We start from the raw sequence: 20,903 nt of genomic DNA, 5'->3' as shown, positions 1-20,903 counted from the left end.
GATTGTTCTGAATGACTTCCTCTACTGGCATCACCAAATCTTCTTCATCAAAATCATTTTCTGGTCCTACTTGCTGTCCCACCACAGGCTACAGAGGAATAAGATTTGGTGCATCATCAGGTTGAACAACAACATGACCTTGCCCATGAGGACCTAACTGCAGAGCTGCATTCCGATTAGGCCATTGTGGCCAATCTTGATTGCCTTGGTGTTCTAGAAAAAGGTTGTGAGCAGGAGGACCATCAGGGGGTGGTTGTGGGCCTTGACCTGGTTGACCATAACCAAAGAACTCAAAATGATTAGGATCAATATCTTCAAGATCATCTGGTGGAAAATCCTCATCCTGAGGTTGGGCTCCTAACATTGTTGTTGAAATTATCTCACACTGAACCATCCAACTACCAGATTCAGGAGATTCACCTTCAGAGAACCTAAAAAACCAGGGAATGTCATGTAAACAAGTGACTCAAACCTTGACCAAAGCTCTAGCCATATTATCATGATCTTCCTCCCAAACCATGAGCTTGCCAAACTGAGACACTACTTTATTAACCAATGAGTATGACCAGATATCTATATTCAAACCAAGCATCATCAACCACACCTCATGTGTATATATTGTAGTTCTGTTATTCCAAGCTTTGTCATGGGCAATGAAAGAGATGTGAGTGTTGCCAAATTGATGTGGTCCATTGTTGATCATTGCATCTCTGTGTGACACTCGACTGAAGGTGACATAAGCTTGACCAAATGGGCATGCTTAGATTGACTGATATGGCATGCCCATTTGTACATTCAGAAATTCTGCTAGAGTACCATGGATGTCATTGAAGTTCATTTGATCAGCTGGCAGATGATGAATGAAGGCGATAGCAATGTCATCGTTGACACGATGCAGTCGGCCAGTAACAACTCTACGCATGACAAGTCTACCAAGAACCATCACTCGCTGACCCCAAGCGGGCACGAAAGGAGTTGGATCAACAAATCTATACGCCATAGTGTTGGGATTAGGGTTTACTATAGCAGCAAAAGGGGGTTTTAGAAACCAAGTAATGTGAAGAGTAGAATGCGAGTGCTGAATGCCAAGAACATGGTTTACATACTCACTGAACGATGAGAAGTTGATCGAAGGTGTCGATGAGGAAGCTAAAGACACCCCTAGGCGGAGGAGAGGTGTTCAGCTTGTCGTCATCAATGAACTATGGAGCTTTGATCCTCCACAGCCGATGCAAGGGAATGGTGACAGGGGAGGGGATTGAGTGAATACCGGCCAACACTTTAATGTAATCGATGACAGAGTGAAAAATTCACGGCGTGTATGAGTGTTGAGGCCCACTGATTAGCGACTGAGAGGAGCGACTATTATGAGAAGTCAAAGGGGCACCCAGCTCAAAGGGGGAGCGTGCTGATCGAGGCATGAGACAGCAATTTCTAGAAACGTGATCAACGGCGAGACATCTCCAGCAACATGAGTTACATCTAGGCCAAGAATGGGCCGGAGAAAGACAATTAGAGCACAGCTTTAATACAGGCCCATTACCAGGAAAGATACGTTGCGGGTTGGGGATTAGGCCCAAAACACCCGCGTCTGATATAGAAACTGCCTTATTAATAAAGGGCTCGTTAAAAGGATAAATGATTCTCTTAAAAATAGATTTATGATCTGAATTAATTGGCAAATTAAAATTTGAAATTCCATGGAATTGGAGCTTGAAGCAGGAAGACGATGATCAGCAATGGATATAGGGATGGCATTGGCACTAGTGAGATGTACCGATTTGCGTTTGGCAACCTCCACCCATTCTGTAGCTTGTTCAATACACCAATTACGATACTCAACTTTGTAATTTGGACCTCCATTGTGTCAAAGATGGAAGAAGACCTTGAAATCCTGGCACTCAAAAGATCGAAGGTTATAGATATGGAAGCCAACCTAATGGAAAAGCAACTGAAAACCTAAAGACCCTATCATCTAGGTGCACCACTCTGAAATCGCTTGAGAAACCACCAATGATAGCTTGGAGAAGATGTTCAACTAGAGGAACAGAGAGATGAAATTTACAACGTCCCACTGAGAGGACAAGAAGGAAGTCCTTAGCTGATGAAGTAGAGGTGACCGGCGAGTCATAGCAGCGAAGAATCTCAGCCTCCACCACCCGAGGGCGAGTGTTGAAAGCAGTGACAACCATGATCATCAGGCACTAACAGGAACGCCATGGACGGAGCTCTTCATCTCGGCAAGTTCCAAAACTTAGCATAGCATAGTTTTACTAGAAGTGGTAGTGATTCCCTCCCAGGAGAGCAAATTTGATCGTGCATTTTTTGGAAGGAGAACAAATTTCATCATGCGAATTTTGGAAGGAGAGAAAACCGGATGGTGCATGGGGAGAAAAAACCGCTCGCGACCGGGGGGTCCCAATCGCAGGAGGAGGTCTGGTGCTGCCACATCACGAAGAGAGGGGGAGACCGTGCGTGCGTGATTGACGGCGAAGGTACTGCACGTGTTTTTTTCCGCTGGATAAACATGGATCGCATGTTGTTTTTGGTGCTACCAGATAGATGTTGACAATCCGTATGTTTTAGTTATAGAGATAGAGACAGAGATAGAGATAGGGCGTCCATCCGCGCCAGATGCTACCGATGGTTGCTCGCCTACGTCAGCGCAATGATCGTCTCTAAAAAATAGGCGGAAGTGGTGGCTGGTGTGGCCTTATCCATTCGAGCGAGATAGCCTCATCCATTATTCACTGAGCCTCTCAAAAAAATTATTCAAGAGCCGGCTCACCGGAGCTGCTGTTGTGGCGAATTGGAGATTCGATGGCGGTGGCGTGGGGTCAGTGATGCAGCCGCAAAGGCAACGACACCCACCTCACGCACCATAGCGCATCTCCGTTCCTCGGCGCTGTGACGGCAGGGATCTGGCGGCCGCACTCAGGCAACCACTGCGCTTTCGGTGTCCGACTGCCAGCTTGTGGCCCTTCTGCGCTCTTGCAGCCCGCATCTCCGACGACCACTGCGCTTCCCGTGTCCGGCTGCCGACGCGCAAGCAAGGCGACAGCAGGCCTGAGTCCCACACGTGGGATGAAACGGTGGCTTCGAAGGCCAGCGTGTGAGCCGGACGAACAGTGCGTGGGAGACGAGCACGGTGATGGAGACCCGCGCCGTGGAAGGGAGGCGAGGGTGGCCTTATGTAGCGTGAGGACCTGTCGTGGCCTTCTTCACCGAACCTGCTGCAGCCTTCTCCACCAGAGCGGTGAGCTCCGTGCCACCGATGACCTCCACCTATGAACTACACGCGCCGACAAGCCTCCATTCCGAAACAACAAGGAAATATTGCCCTGAAAGCACATGTTGCAAGCGTATGTTTCAAGTATTTCAGATATTTTAGAGGTATGTTGTATGTGTTTCATGCGGATGTTGAAAAGTAGATCGGGATGTTGTATATGTTGCAATAGTTGTACATGTATGTTGCAAGTTTCTGTTCTCAATATTTCATCTGTGTTTTTTCATACGTATGTTACAAGTGTGTTTATTCGGATGTTGCATGTGTTTCACCCATATGTTGCAAGTGTTTTATCTTTATGTCGTATATGTTTTAAAATGGTTTTCAAGTATTTTTTATGTGTTTTTTCAAGTGTTTCAGATACATGTTTCAAGTGTATCTTCTGCCTTCAGATATATATTGTAATTATTATATCTGGATATTTCAAAAGTAGATCCAATGTTATATTTTTTTCTCGTTACCTGTTATCTTACCTCGATGTCTCATTCTCCCGACGCCGGCTGGGAAATCACCGCCCCCATTAAAGATGGCAACGGGGCCCTGATACCCGATACCCGACGGGTATTTGATCCACTAGGGGACGGGGATGAGATCATATCTTTATCCGCGGGCATCTAAATGGGCAAGAATCCATACTCGACGAGTATAGCGGGTACGGGAACGTTCTCTGTTTACCCGTCCCCGTTACCCATTGGGGAACCCGACTATTTAAGCTATCATGCGAGTATTAGGCCCAAAAAAGCTCAACATAGGTATTTTGGTCCAAATCTGAATAGTCATATATATAAAGCATGTTTGGTTGGCTGGTTCGTATCGTTGCTGGTTTGTGAAGAAGTACTGCTGGCTGGTTTGTGTGAGAGAAAAATACTGTTCCGGCTAGAAATTTACGATCGTTTACGACAAGCCACAGCCAAACGAACAGACTAATAGTTTGTGTGTTTTAGGAACCCTTGTTCAATTTTTCATCACCATCTCCGTCAGCAGCACAAGCACGCCTGTCTCACGAGCGCTCGTGCCCTTCGCTTCCTCAGTTCGGTCTCTCTGCCATCTTTGCTCGTCCTCCTCGCAACCTCGCTCCTTCTCCTCGGCATCTCTGAGACTCCGACACTTAACCTGGGTGAAGAAGAAACGTCTCCGATTGCAAAGCTGCGACCCCAAGTGTCCTTGTTTATCGGGTATGCAGTACCCGTCGGGTATCTGTTATCCGACCGATACCCGACGGGTATGGGGATGGGCAAGAATCTATACCCGAGACAGTTAATGGGGATGTGGACATGATGAATTCTCCTTAGCGGGGAAGAGAACGTTCCGGCGATACCCGACGGGTATATCCTCGTTGCCATCCTTAGCCCCCATCCCCTCTTTTGAGTGGCGCGGGCCCCACGTGGGCAAGTGAAACCGGCTGCAGGCTTCACGCTTCGATCACCTCCCTCGGCCTTGTTTAGATCACCTCCAAATTCCAAGTTTTTTCACGCTCTCTCCATCACATCAATTTTTAGCCGCTTGCATGGAGCATTAAATGTAGGTAAAAAAATAACTAATTGCACAGTTTAGTTGAAAATCACGAGATGAATCTTTTGAGCCTAGTTGGTCCACGATTGGACAATATTTGCCAAATAAGACGAAAGTGCTACTATTCATCGGCTTGAAATTTTTTCGCAATCTAAACGAGGCCCTACTCGGAAAAAAAAAAAAAAACAAAACCCCACCCTGCTCCCGATGCCTCCCCTCCCCAGCCTCCGCCTGCCACCGCCCCTCCCCTCCCCTCCCCTCCCCATGCCGTTGCCCCGCCCCTGCCAACGCCGGCGGCCCGACCCTGTCCGGTCATGCCGCCGCCCCTCCCTCCCCCGCCGACCCCTGCTGCCTCCCGTTCAGAGCCAGCAAGACACGGAACACGACGACGCCCCACCACCCACGACGGCGAGGGCAAACAGCCGCCGGCGCGCCCTCGTGATAGGTAACCCCGCCCCTCTCCTCCCCTTCAGACCCCAATCGCTCATCGCGATCTCGCGCTTCGCTTGCACGCGGCGGCATTTACCGCCACACGGATCTGGGCTGGTACTCCCGTTTCGAAGTGTTAATTCGTTAGCGACTTAGCGATTATAGCGGGCGTGGAAATTGCGTTGTTCTGCCACGGTAGATCTACTGCGGATGGTAGTGGAGAGCTGCCGGATTGAGCCCTTCCCCCATCGCCGTCGACGGGGTGGGTAACAGCAGCTTTCCCTCCATAGGAGTCGCGTCGCGTTTCGATTAGAGTCGAGACGCGTCTCACTTCTCAGCACACTCTGCTCGTAATGGTAGTGCTTCTGGACCGTAGGGACTTCCACTTTGTGACCGGGGTCTGATTGAATCCAATTCTTCACTTGATCAATCAGTTACTCCTGGATTTATGTGCTGCGTGGTTTGCTTAGGTTCTACACTTACCTGTGGCGCGTTGTTGATAAGTTGCCAAAAACATTTGTGGCTGTCTCTTGAGTGTGGCGGTCACTGTAAACTAGGTCGTCCAATACTTGTGGAATTTTGTGTAGGGAGAGCTCACAGGTATCCACACTGTAGTGGATTGGATTATCATTTGTCAGATTGTGCTGTTGTGACTTGACTAGCTGTGGATGATTACTGATCTCGTGGAACCATCTGAATTTCAGCTTCCATTATTAATTATGTTTTTGCACTGTAGTTTTTTCACTTGATCATTGTTCCATGGACTGGTTGACTACACTCTGTGTCATCTATTTGTTATGGAAAATGCTCCAAACAATCATCAGAGATACTCTTTAACTATTTTAATCTTCACCTGTTACTATTTTAATCTTCACCTGTTAGGAACGGACTGAAATTCGTTTCAGTGCCTTTTTTCTGCCAATAATCTATGCAGGTTACAAGGAGTGAAAATGTCAGAAAGGGCTTTGAAAGATCTTAATATTTCTCAATCAGCAGACCTGCCAATGTAGATGCCTTTTTAGTTGATATATAAATATTTCTATCTGGAGTGACGCAGATACTGAGGGCGTGATTGGTACCTCGTACACGCCGGGCTTGGCTGGACTGGCAGGGCCTGGTCGGCCAGAGCCAAGTCTGCTGCATACACCAGCTCATGTTTGGTTTTCCTCTTGTTTCAGCCAGGCGCAGCAGGGTCTGGTGTTTGGTTTCAGTGGATCGCATCTCTGCTACTCATAGGCGGGCATCCTTCCTACGTGCTCTTGCGCCGCGCGAGCCAGGCTCGATAGAAACGAGACCTCGCTGTGTTTCTCCTCAACCTGGCTGAGAGAGGAATCTTGCATGCGCTGAGACAGGCCCAAACAATGTTTTTAAGGCGGTAAAGCGAGGCGAGGCGACCAACTACCACCTTACGCTAAAGCGAGTAAGGCGTAAGGCGAGGCGACGCCTTACGGCCATCCAACAGTAGTATAGACTAGAGAACTGGAAGCATGTCATACCTTGGTGTTGTCCTCTCCTGTGCAGCCCGCAGCCCCAAGTGTGCATCCAACAATACATTGCAATGGAGAGACAATTCAGGTTAGTACCTAGGTATTTCATAGGGAATATGGCACCAGCAAAAAAAGAAATTAGTTGAGGGACAGGTAAAGATTAACGAGTAGATAAGCACACTGCCACAAATAAAACCATTACACAAGTAGTTCAACAATAGTCCACTAAACAAGATAACTGGAGTGCTCAGTGAGCACATTCCACAATACTACAATACTAGTGCATAAATAGTCTGGCACAAATACTCTCACAACTCTCAAGCATCATTAAGTCAATAGAAGTCATCCTCCATCACAAAAGGATCTGAATTGCCACCACCAGCAGCAGCTTGATCACTTTCGTCAGCAACAATAGGTGCAATTTCACCATAGTCATCAACTTCCACATCATCAACCAGATATTCTTCATCAGAGTTATCATCTTCCATGTCTTCATCCTCCTGTGGTTCATAAGTCCTCCTAATTGGGGCAGTAGCTGCTGCAGACCGCCTACGAGTATAAGTTCTATCAATATTAGTTGCATCGTCGCGGGGCTGCCCTAGGGAAATTACGACCACGATACATTTGAGATGCACCAACAGCCTCATCAACTTGATCCCATGTAATTTCAAGTCCACGGCCATTATGGACTGGTTCCGCATCCACATCAACCCATTCATTGTTCCAATCAAAGTCTTCCAAACACAAAGGATCAAAGCTGCCTGCTCCTTTCTCATGTCGCTTTTGAAACCTCACTGCCATCTTTCGGTTGTACTGAACATAGACCAAATCATTAAGCCTTTTATGCTCTAACCTGTTTCTTTTCTTAGTATGAATCTACAATGGTAAAAATGCAAACAAAAGAAATATTCAGCAAGCATTAATAGATAGTAGATTTTATTTATTCCTTGAACTAGGATAATTGAGTACTTATGTAATTGACAGATTACTTACTGACTCAAATGTGCTCCAACAACGCTCACAACCTGAAGCCGAAGCACAAAGCCCAACAACACGTTTTGCAAATCTTTGAAGCTCTATGGCTTTGCCACCATATGAACGCCACCATTCAACTAGATCAAGTGACCAAATAAACATTTTCATGTTAGAAATTAGGAAAGACTAAAAATCAGATTGTATAGTCAGTGAATAACTTACTAGGAGACTTGGTTTTGATGTTGTTGATTGCAATTTTGTTGCTGAAGCTACCCCTTAAGTCCTCATATTCCAAAGCTTGGTCATCAATCTTGTTTTGAAGATCTTGGTCAGGCACCATTTTTGAAAGAACCTCAGTAAATGCAGACCTTAGCTTACCAGCCATAACATCATCTGTTTTCAGGTCAAAATACTTGTTTGGGTTCAAATATAGTGCTGCCCCATATAATGGTTGGTCCATTTGATCTTCCCAACGCTTGTCAATGATTATCAAGATACGCTTAAGCAAGTCTGCCTTTCCCCTAGTAGGGAAATTTTCTTTAATCTTTTTCTTTGCATATTCCATACAAAACTGAACCTCTGGCATTGCTGGCCTCTCATCCCCATCAACTATCCTCAACAAAACAATAAGGGGCTGTGATGCTCTCAGGCAGTCCTCAACTGAGTTCCAAAATTCGGTTGAAAGGATGGTGTCATGCACTTTCTTTCCTGCTTCTGTTCTTGCCAATTTGGACTTAGTCCAGTCATCACTTACAAATAGGAATTTCAGAGCATCCTTATGAGTGTGTAGGCTACGCAAAGTGAGGAAAGCAGTAGCAAAACGAGTTACTCCTGGTCTAACAAGATCTCTACCTCCTTGTCTTCTCCCTCATTGCATCAAGAAGCCTCCCGTGCCTATAAATAAAGGTAGTAACTTGTCTTGTACGTGCAATAGGCTTACTAAACTCCTTCATTTTGCCAATGTCCTCTAGCATGAGGTCCAAACAGTGTGCTGCACAAGGGGTCCAGAACAGTGTTGGAATTCTTTCCATAAGAAGCTTGCAAGCTGCCTTATAATTAGCACCGTTGTCAGTGACCACTTGAACAACCTTGTCTCTTCCAATGAGATCAATTCTCTGCTGTAGTAAATCTGCCAACATTGGAGCATCATGTACTTCACTGGATGCATCAACAGACTCCAAGAAGAAAGTCCCCTCTGGACTATTGACTAGGAAATTAATGAGGTGACGGCCCCGCCTATCTGTCCACCCATCTGACATTAGTGTACAGCCATATTGCTTCCAAGCAGCCTCATGCTTCTCCTTTATTTTGTTGACCTGTTCCACAGCCTTTCCAAGCAATGGCACCCTCGCCTCATGGTAGCTTGGAGGTCTATATCCAGGTCCATACTGCCCAATGGCCTCACACATAATCTCAAAGCTCCTTGAGTTGATAGCATTGAGTGGTATTCTACACTCATAGAAGAAATTGGCCACATGCATATTGACTTCATCTCTTTCTTCCTTGGTCCTGATCCTTCCCTCCACACTGCTTTGTGCAGGTCCATTCTTAGAATGCCTTTCCTCAACCACTTCTTCAGGTTTTTTCCGAAGCATGGTAATCACTGACTTCTTCTCTTTCTCTTTTGGTCTAGGTGGTAGATTTGCAAATTTGAGAGCAGATTGCTTCCTTTTGGATGATGTCCCTGAACTTGGATGTTGCACAGTTGTACCAGATGACTAAGAGGCAGCATTAGCATTGTTTTGAACCTCCACCACTTGAACACCATCATCATCATCATCTAGGTTTAGCGCTCTCCTTCTTCTTCCCTGAACTAGTGCTGCTTCCATTTAGCAGCAATTGTTGTTGTTGTCTTCTCACATTTGAGAGCATCTCCATATCCACCTACAAGATGCTCCTTCAATCTCTTGATTCCAGACTTTACTTGAGTTCCACAGAGGATACACTCAACCAAATCTCTGTTGCCAATTTCTGGCCAGAAGCCATACTTCCACCCAGGATCACCAGACCTGGCCTTCCTTTTTGGATCTGTCCTTGGATCATATTCAAGCAGTACCTGAGCCTACACTTTGTGGACTTACAGTGTCTTGTGTTGCCATTTAGATGGACTCCTGTGAAACACGACAAGCAAAGTAATTATTACGCCTTAAAAACATTGGAGATCAGTAACGATCAAGCTTTTAGAAGGTGGTTAAACTTGTTCTTTGAATGCCCTCTAGCTAAATTCATCTGTAGCCTATTGCACACACTTTTGGTTAAACTGTAGGCCAAGCTCTTTTGAACAATTCTGGTCCTGGGTGATTCTGTGCTTACCAACTGGAAAAGAATTCCATGTTGCTCAATGCTTCTGTATGTTGGGCCCTGTTGAGAGCTGGAAACAATGTGTGCTTTGAGAAGAAAATAACCAAATCTCCTATTATGTTCAGTTCCTATCATACTAGGCAGGTCTCCGAAAGCAGGAAAACCCATAAGCTTTGGAGGAGGGACCTGAAGCTTTGAAGCAAATTGCCCTAAAGTTCCTCTAGTTGAGCAGATGCAGGGGTCACACATGGAGCAAGCTCTAACAGGCCAAAGGGTTTGGTGGCTTAACCTCATCGCCATCTGAACACCTTGGGAACTGGAAGATGCTGGAGTGCATGTCTGTGCACTGCTGTTTTAGACTAGATGGTGGCAGTTTAGATTATGTTCAGTTGTTAGTTGTCTCGTCTTTCCAGGATGTTGGATTGTAATGGCATTGTTTTGCTTTCGTGTTCGTGGTAGTTTGGGTGTGCTGCTCAGTTCTGGGCCCTGTATTCCGTCAAGGCCATTTACAGCATCATTTTGGTTTCGGGTGCTAATGTGGGTTGGTGAGACTTTTGAACGCGTTAATCATTGTACCATTTCTTGTAATTTCATTGTTTAGCAGTAATGAAATTTGGGTCACCCTGTTCTGGGGAAAAAGAGAATGCTTTGTATTGCATATGACCTGCCATCTGGTTCACAGATCAAACTAACACTGAGCAGTGAGTATTAGTTCACTAAACACTAAATAATTGACAACTAGACAGGTTGGTATATAAAAAACAAATTGCCGTCCAGATTCCAGACACAAAGTAAAAGTGAGCAAAGCACCGAGCAAAACAAATATAAAGGATGCTGCTGTCCGGTCCGGCTCGAAAGAAGAGGTGTCCGGTCCGGCTCGAAAGAAGAGGCCACAAGCAAGTAGAAAAATACGAGCAGAGGAATCAATCAGTACCTGCTCGGCTCGGCGGACCAGAGGAGGCGGCGGACCAGAGGAGGTGGCTCGGCAGACGGGCAGAGGACCAGAGCACCTGCCGCGGCCCCGCGGGAGGCTGGTCCTCGCAGCTCGGCGGCAGCGACTTCTCCCGGCGGCGCGGGAGAACGCGTCCGTGCGGGCAAGCAGCAGCGGACCAGAGGAGGCGGCTCGGCAGACGGGCAGAGGACCAGAGCACCTGCCGCGGCCCCGCGGGAGGCTGGTCCTCGTGGCTCGGCGGCAGCGACTTCTCCCGGCGGCGCGGGAGAACGCGTCCGCGCAGGCGAGGTGTGGCTTTCGGTTCTTCCCCTGCTCTCCCGCTCGCTGGTAGGTCCGCTTCTCCCGCGCGCTTCTCTCTCCGCGCTCTATTTCTCCCGCGCACCCACTCTTTTCCCCGCCCTTTCTTCCGCCGTTTCCCGCCGCCCAGAAACGGACCCCTGTATGGCGCCCGCCACGCACGATTAGGCGCGAATCGGACGCCAAATAGACGACTTCCGGACGCCATGGTAGTAAGGCGGACGCCATACCAATCTGAGGCGAGTCGTCCGCCAAGTCGTCCCGCCTGTAGCGCCTTGCCGATTAGGTGACGCCAAAGCGACGCCTTAAAAACATTGGGCCCAAAGTCCAATCCAGGAAACCAAACGCAGAAACCTTGCACGAGACGGGCTAGGTTGAGGTGCGGCCAGGCTACCATTCACGCCCTGAGAGATGCCAAGAGAACACTGGAGCATGCTCTTCAACTTGGACCCAGTGTTTCTAGAGGTTCGTTCCCCCTTGCAATATAGCTGTCATACAGTCACCATGGATGCAAGTAGCTCTATCCAATAATGTCTGTAATTTTCTCTCTTCTTGATCTATGACTACCATGGTTTATGAAAGAGTGTGGCTAAACTGAATTTCAGCAACTTCATGCATAATACGATAATAAATGATTACCTTTTTTTTATTGCAGCAAGCAAGAGCAGCACGAGGTAACTGATTTTCACCCAAAAGAGCTCAGGTGTTATTGGTGTGGCATTCCTAATGTGGCTGCATCAGGTAGGTGCATGAACATCTATATATACCCCTGTGTACATGGGTTCTCATTCAGATTCCGGATGCTGCTGGATGAACTTGACACTTTTTTTTTGTAAAAAAGTGATCATATTGATGTTTAATACACTGCAAAATTGCAAATCCTAGCTTGCTGTGCTCTGCTCAATCGAATGTACTAGGGTTTATGCAAATTCTGAGATAAATAAGCATTGTTTCGTGTAGATAATTATTTAGGAATTGTATACAAATATATACATTTGTTTTTCTTATCTGCACAAATGAATTAGACAGAATGTACCAGGGTTTATACAATCTCTGAGATAAATAAACATTGTTTTCCATTGGTGTACGAGAGTTATCTAGGGATTGTACAATAACTCGTACGGATCTGTATATACTTGTAACCAAACGTTTTCTTATCTGCACAAATGAATTAGAAATAATAAACTACGGTATACGCAAATTCTGAGATAAATAAACATTTTTTTGCATTGGTGTAGAGAGTTATCTAGGAATTGTACAATAACTTGTATAGATCGGTACTTTTCTTTTTTGCCAATTATCCAAATCAGACTTTTCGTATCCGCACAAATTTAGAAGAGCATGATTTGTTTGGAGTTTCGACCTGTTTTATTGGTACAAGCTTGCTGTTGAGTCAATTGGAATCAGGAGGAGCCTTGAACAAAGCTAAAATGAAAAAAAATGTAATTGCAAATAGGAGATGAGGATTCATGCTTGATTTTTCTGGAAGTGATGGTTTTACTGATATTTGACGTTGCAAACAGAAATTGCTTAAATGAGTTGTCCTGGAGGTCGTGAAAAGGATGAGTTATCCCCAGTAGCAGATATACTGGCTCAGGATATTCATTAGTTTCCCACGAGGTAAAGCGATATACCAATATATGATCGATTCTGTGCCATATAGAATGTATAGCTTTTGAAAAGTCTGTCTAACATGTGCCTGAGCTTACCAGATCCACAAGCTTATGGATTATATTGTGATAACCAGATCCCTTGGGTATTTAAATTGGATATTTTTTATGCTTTTGAGAAATAGCTTGGCCTCATATTAGCAGTGACAGTGGGTGGACAAATAGCTGAGTGCATAATCCTCTTATAGTAGCTGAGCCATTGCTTCTATAGTGGTCATGCTCTTGTCTTTTATTTTCAATGATAGGATTCATACACAGTTTTATATCTTAGATGTTCACAGTGAATCTTCTCGGTGGCTGTTTATAGTGTAAATAATGTTTCTTTTGATGCTTATTACCTGAAGTCTTAGCTCTCAGTTATACTTCTAAAGTTCTCTTGTACTAAGCACTGATACTTATTGGGACATGTTTATTTGGTTGCAAACAGGAGCAATCGCTAAGTGAAGACAGTAGGAAGGCTGGCAATGAGGCGATATCTATTCAGTTGGATTTATACTTGCATATGTATATTGTTTTGATGTACGCATGTCGTGCTTTCATCTCTTAAAGGGAGTAGAAAACCTGTGTCATTTAGGAATGAGAACCTAAACAATAGTACTGAGTATCGTCACTTAGGAATGAGAACCTAAACAACTGTAGTGAGGATCATCTTTACTTTTCTATCTTATGGATATTAGGAGATGAAAAATTATGTCTGTATGAAATTTTTAAAGTTTGGATGTAGCCAATGTTAATGTGTGCTCTCATTGTTAATGTGCCTTGATTTGGGAGGCATTTCTCATAATGCCTCCATTAATGTTTGAAGGCTTTGTACAGAATGCCTCTAAATAGTATTTTAGGCACTCAAAAAATGTCTTTATATGTTGATATTAAAAGGCATTTTGGAAAAACGTCTCAAAAGACCTTTTACTTTCATGTTTTAGACGGCGTTTTAAAAAATACCTCAAAAGGTTTTTGAGGGCGTTTTGATCATTTTTGGAGGCATCTCTAAACGCCTCCTATAATGGGACGTGCTGTAGTGTATGTAGCTTTGCCCCTGCCAGCCATGCCCGTGTCGTCGCTGCCCGTGCGCTCGTCACTACACAGGCCGCCTCCAAGACTCATGTTTGCAGCCAGTGTGCCGCCGCCACCGGCTGTCATATCTCCTTCTCGGAGCGCACGTCGTCCATGCTCGAGTTGTCGCCATCGCGCGCGCAAACCTCAGTCGGCTGCTTGCTTCGCCTACCCCTGCCTGAAGCAAGCAAGGTTGGAATAGTCCACGATGCCCTTGGCCAACTTAACTATGTTTGTGACCTTACACACGAGGTGTTTGTGGTATTGCCTAGGTGAGACTTAACGAAGGGTAAATGAACTCGTTTAGGGTCTATTTGGGACTGTCCCACAAACTCTGCTTCATAAACTTCAACATAGAGTAGCACCACAAAAAAGGTAGAGCAGCACCAAAAAAAAACTGCGGTGTCTGAAACGCATCTCTTGGTGCTCTTACAATTTCCCCTTTTTTTTAGGCGAAAAACATGGAGCCAAGCGGTTCCAAATAAACCCTAAATAAGTTGCCAGCTCCACTCACCCAACCTCCCAAGTCCCAACCACACCGCCGTTGTCTGCTTTGTTTGTACACACGAGCCCTGACTGTTGGAACTTCCATGTGCCAACTTTACCAAAGAAAGCAAATAACACTACTACAAAAAGCATTTTTAGGGACGGCTGGTAACTCTTTGTAGGGGCGGTTTGGCCAGCCGCCCCTATCGAACCGTCTCTACAAATCATGCATTTGTAGGGGCGGTTCCCAGGCCGCCCCTACAAATTGATTTATAGGGGCGGTTGGTGATTGAGCTGCCCCTACAAATCTATTTGTAGGGGCGGCTCAAGAACCAACCGCCCCTACAAATCTATTTGTAGGGGCGGCAGTAGTGCCAGCCGCCTCTATAATACCTGTTTGTAGGGGCGGTTCAATCTAGAACCGCCCCTACAGTACGTTTTCCCGCAAAAAAAATTCAAATTTACAATTCAAATTCGACCAGAACTATTTGTTTCTGCGTATTCCATCCAGCATCCGCGTTGCCGAACGGCCCGCGACCAACGTTCCGAACCGCGTTCGCGTTGCCGAACGCCACGCGACCAACGTTTCGAACGCGACTACAAGCACAATAGTATTATATAAAGTACAATTACAAGTCCAATTCGTAATGATATATATATACAATCCATCATTAAATATACAAATTTCATACACATTGTTATCAACGTCCTAGAGCTAGCCTTTCAGTCTCACGAAGGTGTTGGTACTAAGGATTTGTACCTAAGTCAGACTCTCGATCATGGTAGGCGCCTCTGACGTGTACAATCTGGTCCAATATGAAGTTGCAAAGGTCACCGACGAGCTCTAAGAGTTGGTCATCCTTGTATGGGTCTCTTTTCATTCCTTTCTCTTCTCTCCACTACAAGAAAACAAGTTTCAGTTTAGTATTTCATACCATTTATGAAGTTTTTATACTACGGGTGAAGAGGTTCAAACTTACCCTTAAGGGGTGTCTCCTGTAGGCACCGGTGTTACTCATCATAGAACATATATAGTATCCACAATGTACACTCCCAGGCCTCTGCTTGGGGCACTGTGTGTTTTGCATATGAAAATATTAGGTAATGCTTTTGACAGCCATGTAACGGAGTACTGAAGAAGGAAGTTACACTTACCGCACATAGTGTTTTTATAGCCAGCTTTTTCTTCCTCGGTGGATCATGCCTTCCGTGATGATGAGAGACATAGAACCTAAATGCCCCGTTCGAATTATTTTAGCAAATACAACTTATTAGTATGCATAAGTGAACGTTACAAGTATGTATACAAACATATAAGCTAATGAGGATTGTCGATATGTATACGTCTTGAGAATCGATATGAAGTCTTTGTATGTCGCCGGGTCCTTATCTATTGAATCAAAGACCCATGCCATGCTCTTCTCGACATCGACGGCTATACAAATCCAGTGGTTGCTGCATGGATTTAATCATAGAACTAGATAAGCTCTTTTACATCGAATAAAATATATCGAACATAGCTTTAAGTTATAGTTGAACTTACTCGAAGTTGTATGGTAGCCATATAGTAGAGTGTTGTTGGAGATTTTTGAAAGCCAGAGTAATGTATGCCGCAACCTTAAGGGACTCTTCCCTTAGCTTCGCACTACGGATGCGCTCTTTCTCCCGAAGAGTCTTTGCAGCTGCTAGCTCTTTGGCATCCAGTGTCCACCGTTTAGGGTAATTAAAATTTGTTTGGGCTATAGCTTGAGGGTCTACATACCCGGCTTTCACACTTGGCATTTGTTTGACAATGTGCACTTGCATTCTACAAATCACGGCGTGGGTTAGTTACAACAAAATTCAAAGATTACATTCATATCATATCGGAAGGACAAGGACTTACAGGCACCACGTGCGAATTAGATTCATCTCCATTTCTCCCAGGTGAAAGCATGTGTGCATGTCATTGAAGTCAAAGACAATTTTCCCGGCTGGGCTTCCAAATGTGCCGGTGGGAAAGCATGCTTGTATAAGGTCTATGCTCGTTGGGAGAACACGCAAGTACCAATCATGAAACCTTCTCATTCCAAGTGGTAGGCGCTGGATGTCCCGGTTTGGTAGGAAGGGCTTGCCTCTTTCATATTTTTTCAGGCAATCCTTTGACCATTCGATGGCATCAACATTTGGATACTGCTTTGCAATTTGGTGAAGTTTGCTACTGACGGCCTCCTCAGAACCCCGTGATGGGACTTTTTTAACTTGGTTTTCAGGCTTGAACTGATCATGGGAATACCACTTGGACACCGACGAGACGTCTTTGATCGGAACATAAACTGGCCTTATGTGGATTGGAATCTTCTTTCGGAGTTCCCATTCAGGCACGTCCTCATCTTCTTGTGCATCACCTTCTTCAGGAGGCACTCGTTGTTCATGTATCAGTTGTGCTTGTTGAGAAGACTGTGGCATCTCATGATGCACTTGCCTGGTACGAGCTGGAGAAGGTTATGGCATCTCATCAGGCACATGCTCGATAGGAGGCGGGGAAGAATGTGGCATCTCAGGAATGTGGGGGTCACGAGACGGTGAAAATATCTCCCCGGCCTCAACAACTCGCTCCAAATTTGAGAGAGGGGGAGGCGGCGAAGAAGCAGTCAATATAATGTCCCGTTTGTGCCAGAGGATGAACTGCCCCATAACGTCTCCGAGTAACACCAGCCCCTCGGGAGTTGCGTAGTCTATCCTCCACTGCATGAACTCGGGCTTCACTGTATGCACCTCGACCCTAGTGTAGTCCGGCGGTATGTTATTATTGTGGTGTAAGCCACCGGGAGGATGTGCAACACCCGTTGCCACCTCCATCACAGTGTTCTGCCGGCCGCTGAGAAACACCAAGGTGCAACTAGTAGGTTCCCGTATGAGATCGACTGAGGTTGTGGCTGCAGTGGAACCTTGGCTGCTAGGAACTTTCGGAGGGCTGCCAACTAATGCCAGTTCTCTCGGTGGCGTCACTAATATACATGGCTCCATAGACATTCCTTGCTCCTCCAACGCCTTCGCAACTAGAGCCTTCACTTAGAGCTCAAGACTAGTCTCCCGGTCTCGGCCATGTTTCTTGTACATGTGCATGTCCTCTTCGAATCCTTGCTTCCAAGTCATCCTTTTCCCTAGCCCCCTGGTGTGGCCTGTGTGCTCCTTGTTTCCCAAGCCAAGGCTAAGCTCGTCCCTCTCTCTGGAAGGATTGAATGAGCCCTTCTCTTTGTCTTCAGCATATTTCAGTATCCTTGATACTACCTCTTGGGTCTCCGGCTTATCAAACTTAAGATTACTGCCGGATGGTTCTGTACTCCTCGCATATATCCAGTTCCTTGAGCGTACCTTCAACTTTATCACATCGATATTTCCAGCAGCTGCGGCCTCTTCATCCATCTTTCTAAACTGCTCTTCCTTGGCATAGTAGCCACCAGGGCCTAGATGATGGTGGTGTTTGTTCCTCTTCGCTAGCTCGGTGTTACGAGCACTGAGCTCCAATGCCTCCGCTGAAGTCTTCTGAGCCACGAGCTCCTCCCATTGACTAGGAGTTATTTTGCCGAACTCGTTGAAGGGAGTTAACCCCTTTTGGATATACTTCGTGTTAAGCTCCGACCTCCAACGTCGCAATGACTCTCCCATCATCCTGATAGCACTTTTTTACCAATTCGTGCTTACCCTCCGGAAATCTAAAATTGACCTTCAGCTGCCTATCCCATAGTGCATTCTTTATGTTCTCTGGTACCTCTTTCCTGTTAGGGATTGCTGGGTTCAATTTATCTCTTACTAGGGCCCCGATCGCATTACGGAATCGTCCTCTTAATTCCTTCGGCTCAAGGATCTCCCCTACTGGCCCAACCTCCGTTATCACATAGCAAGCCTTATCTGGATATAGATTTCCTTTTCTATCCCCTCGTTTCCTCTTAGGCTTGGTAGTCATGGTTGTGTCTTAAGTTTGTGGAGCAGAGGCATCGTGATCCATCTCTGTGGTTGTTGCCTCTGCTCTCCTTTCCTCTACTCCGTCTTGTCCAGCGAGATGTCGCGGATATCGACGTCATCTTTTTTGAGTTTTAGGAGGGACCTGTATATAGGACAGGTCAAAGTATTAGCAAAGGTAACACAGCCAAAGCTTTAGCAAAATTTACAAGCTAAGGCTTCTTCCCTACCTCCTCGTTCGGGTCAAAATCCTTGTCCAAATCTTCCTCTGTTGGCCTCCTTCTTGCTTCAGGTGGGAAAGGATCCTCGGGACTTTCATATCCCTCTTCTGACTCATCATCCTCTTCTTCTTCGCCTTCAGTAGCCTCTCCTTCAGGGCCTTCCTCCTCGTCACACTCCTCATGAGTAAGCATCACTTCTAGATCTTTTTCTACCTCGTTATCGAACTGTTCCTGAGTAAGCTGGTCCTCTAGTGCTTGCTCCTCAAGGGTTGGCTGCTCATCATGCTCGGGGCATCGAGCTGCACGGTCTGTTGTCCGCGACATTATTTCGCGCTTTGTTCTAAAAGATGCAAGAAAGTGTGCTTTAGGTACGCGAGAAGGTATAAGAAATCAAAAAGGTCTATAAACCAAAGTAGTCCTATAAAACAACAATATAAAAAAACAAGAAATAGCAGTGGTAGAGGCCTCAGAAACATGTCAATCATCATCTGATCTTGAACTTGGAGCATCAAGGCATCATAACAGAGAAGAGAGGAGAAGGTAATGTAGGGGCGGCTGCTAATGATGCCAAGTTCCTCACAAGTTCTTGATCATCAGCTCATATTCCATATAATGTATGGACTTGAACAATTTCATCATCGGCAAAACAAAGGAGAGGAGAGGAGAGGGGAGATTTGGCAAAAAAAAGCAACTGCTGCTTAACAAACATAGTGCAGCAGCTGATGGAAAAATACAGGACAACAAGTCCTGGGCGAGTCCTGGGAGATTTGGCAAAAAAAGCAACAACAGCCAACAGTTAGTAGCTAGAAGTAACAAGTAGTAGTAGTAAGTAGAAAGTAGTAGAGTAGAGTAAGTGTAGCAGTAGAGTGGTAGTAGTAGAGTAAGAGCAGCAGCCACTTAGGAGTAGCAAGTAGTAAGAGGAGTAGTAGGAGTAGTAAGAGTAGTAGTAGGAGTAGTAAGAGGAGGAGTAGGAGTAGTAAGAGGATTAGTAGTAGGAGTAGTGGTAGGAGTAGTAGTAGCAGTAGCAGCAGCAGCCACTACACACCAGCAGTATATAAGCAAAAAAATAGAGGAGTGGTAGTAGTAGAGTAAGAGCAGTAGCCACTTAGGAGTAGCAAGTAGTAGTAGTAAGTAGAAAGTAGTAGAGTAGAGTAAGTGTAGCAGTAGAGTGGTAGTAGTAGAGTAAGAGAAGCAGCCACTTAGGAGTAGTAGTAGGAGCATCAATGAAAGAAGAGCAGCAGTAGGAGTAGCAAGTAGAGGGAGGAGTAGTAAGAGGAGGAGGAGTAGAAGGAGGAGGAGGAGTAGGAGCAGGAGGAGTACTAGTAGGAGTAGTGGTAGGAGTAGTAGTAGTTAAGTAGTAGTAGTAGCAACAGCCACTACACACCAGCATAAGCAAAAAAAATAGAGAAGGAGTGGTAGTAGTAAGAGGAGGAGGAGTAGGAGGAGTAAGAGGAGTAGGAGGAGGAGTAGTAGTAGTAGTAGTAGTAGTAGTAGTAGTAGTAGTAGTAGTAGTAGTAGTAGTAGTAGCAGTAGCAGTAGCAGCAGCAGCAGCCACTACACACCAGCAGTATATAAGCAAAAAAAACAGAGAAGGAGTGGTAGTAGTAGAGTAAGAGCAGCAGCCACTTAGGAGTAGCAAGTAGTAGTAGTAAGTAGAAAGTAGTAGAGTAGAGTAAGTGTAGCAGTAGAGTGGTAGTAGTAGAGTAAGAGCAGCAGCCACTTAGGAGTAGCGAGTAGTAAGAGGAGTAGTAGGAGTAGTAAGAGGAGGAGTAGTAAGAGGAGTAGTAGTAGGAGTAGTAAGAGGAGTAGTAGGAGGAGGACGAGGAGGAGGAGTAGTAGTGGTAGGAGGAGTAGTAGTAGTAGTAGTAGTAATAGTAACAGCAGCAGCCACTACACACGAGCAGTATATAAGCAAAAAAATAGAGAAGGAGTGGTAGTAGTAGAGTAAGAGCAGCAGCCACTTAGGAGTAGCGAGTAGTAAGAGGAGTAGTAGGAGTAGTAAGAGGAGGAGTAGTAGGAGTAGTAAGAGGAGTAGGAGGAGGAGGAGTAGTAGTAGTAGTGGTAGGAGTAGTAGTAGTAGTAGTAGCAGCAGCAAAGATAGGATAAAATCATGAAATTTTTAGGACAACAAAGATACTTAAATTATCTACAACTTTTATATTATCTAGGTTCACATAAAAGGTCATTTAAAGCATGAAAACATTTTTCTAACCAAAACTATACCAGCAGGAATTTTTTAAGCACACAAATCAAATGTTCTTTTATGCATTTCAGTACTCTTAAAGACAG

The 20,903-nt window shown here is 45.5% G+C and overlaps 1 protein-coding gene across 2 annotated transcripts; it reads right to left on the bottom strand.

Annotated features, from left to right (window-relative positions):
- Nucleotides 1–6,868: 6,868 nt before the first annotated feature.
- On the bottom strand, nt 6,869–10,113 carry LOC136476765 (uncharacterized). 2 transcript variants are annotated; one of them, XR_010763748.1, is made up of 4 exons: nt 10,003–10,113; nt 7,912–9,800; nt 7,708–7,826; nt 6,869–7,590 (listed from the first exon to the last, which is right to left on the bottom strand). XR_010763748.1 is itself a non-coding variant. In XM_066474712.1 (3 exons), the coding sequence occupies exons 1-3, from the start codon at nt 8,273–8,275 to the stop codon at nt 7,288–7,290; spliced, it is 786 nt and encodes a 261-aa protein (XP_066330809.1). In that variant the 3' UTR covers nt 6,869–7,287. The 2 variants fall into 2 exon arrangements, 1 of the variants encoding a protein (XP_066330809.1); XM_066474712.1 differs by lacking the exon at nt 10,003–10,113 and having other exon boundaries at nt 7,912–8,275.
- Between the last annotated feature and the right edge of the window lie 10,790 nt (nt 10,114–20,903).

Source organism: Miscanthus floridulus, chromosome 8 (assembly GCF_019320115.1).
Source record: "Miscanthus floridulus cultivar M001 chromosome 8, ASM1932011v1, whole genome shotgun sequence".
Lineage (NCBI taxonomy): Eukaryota > Viridiplantae > Streptophyta > Magnoliopsida > Poales > Poaceae > Miscanthus > Miscanthus floridulus.
This window is presented reverse-complemented; position numbering and strand designations above follow the sequence as displayed.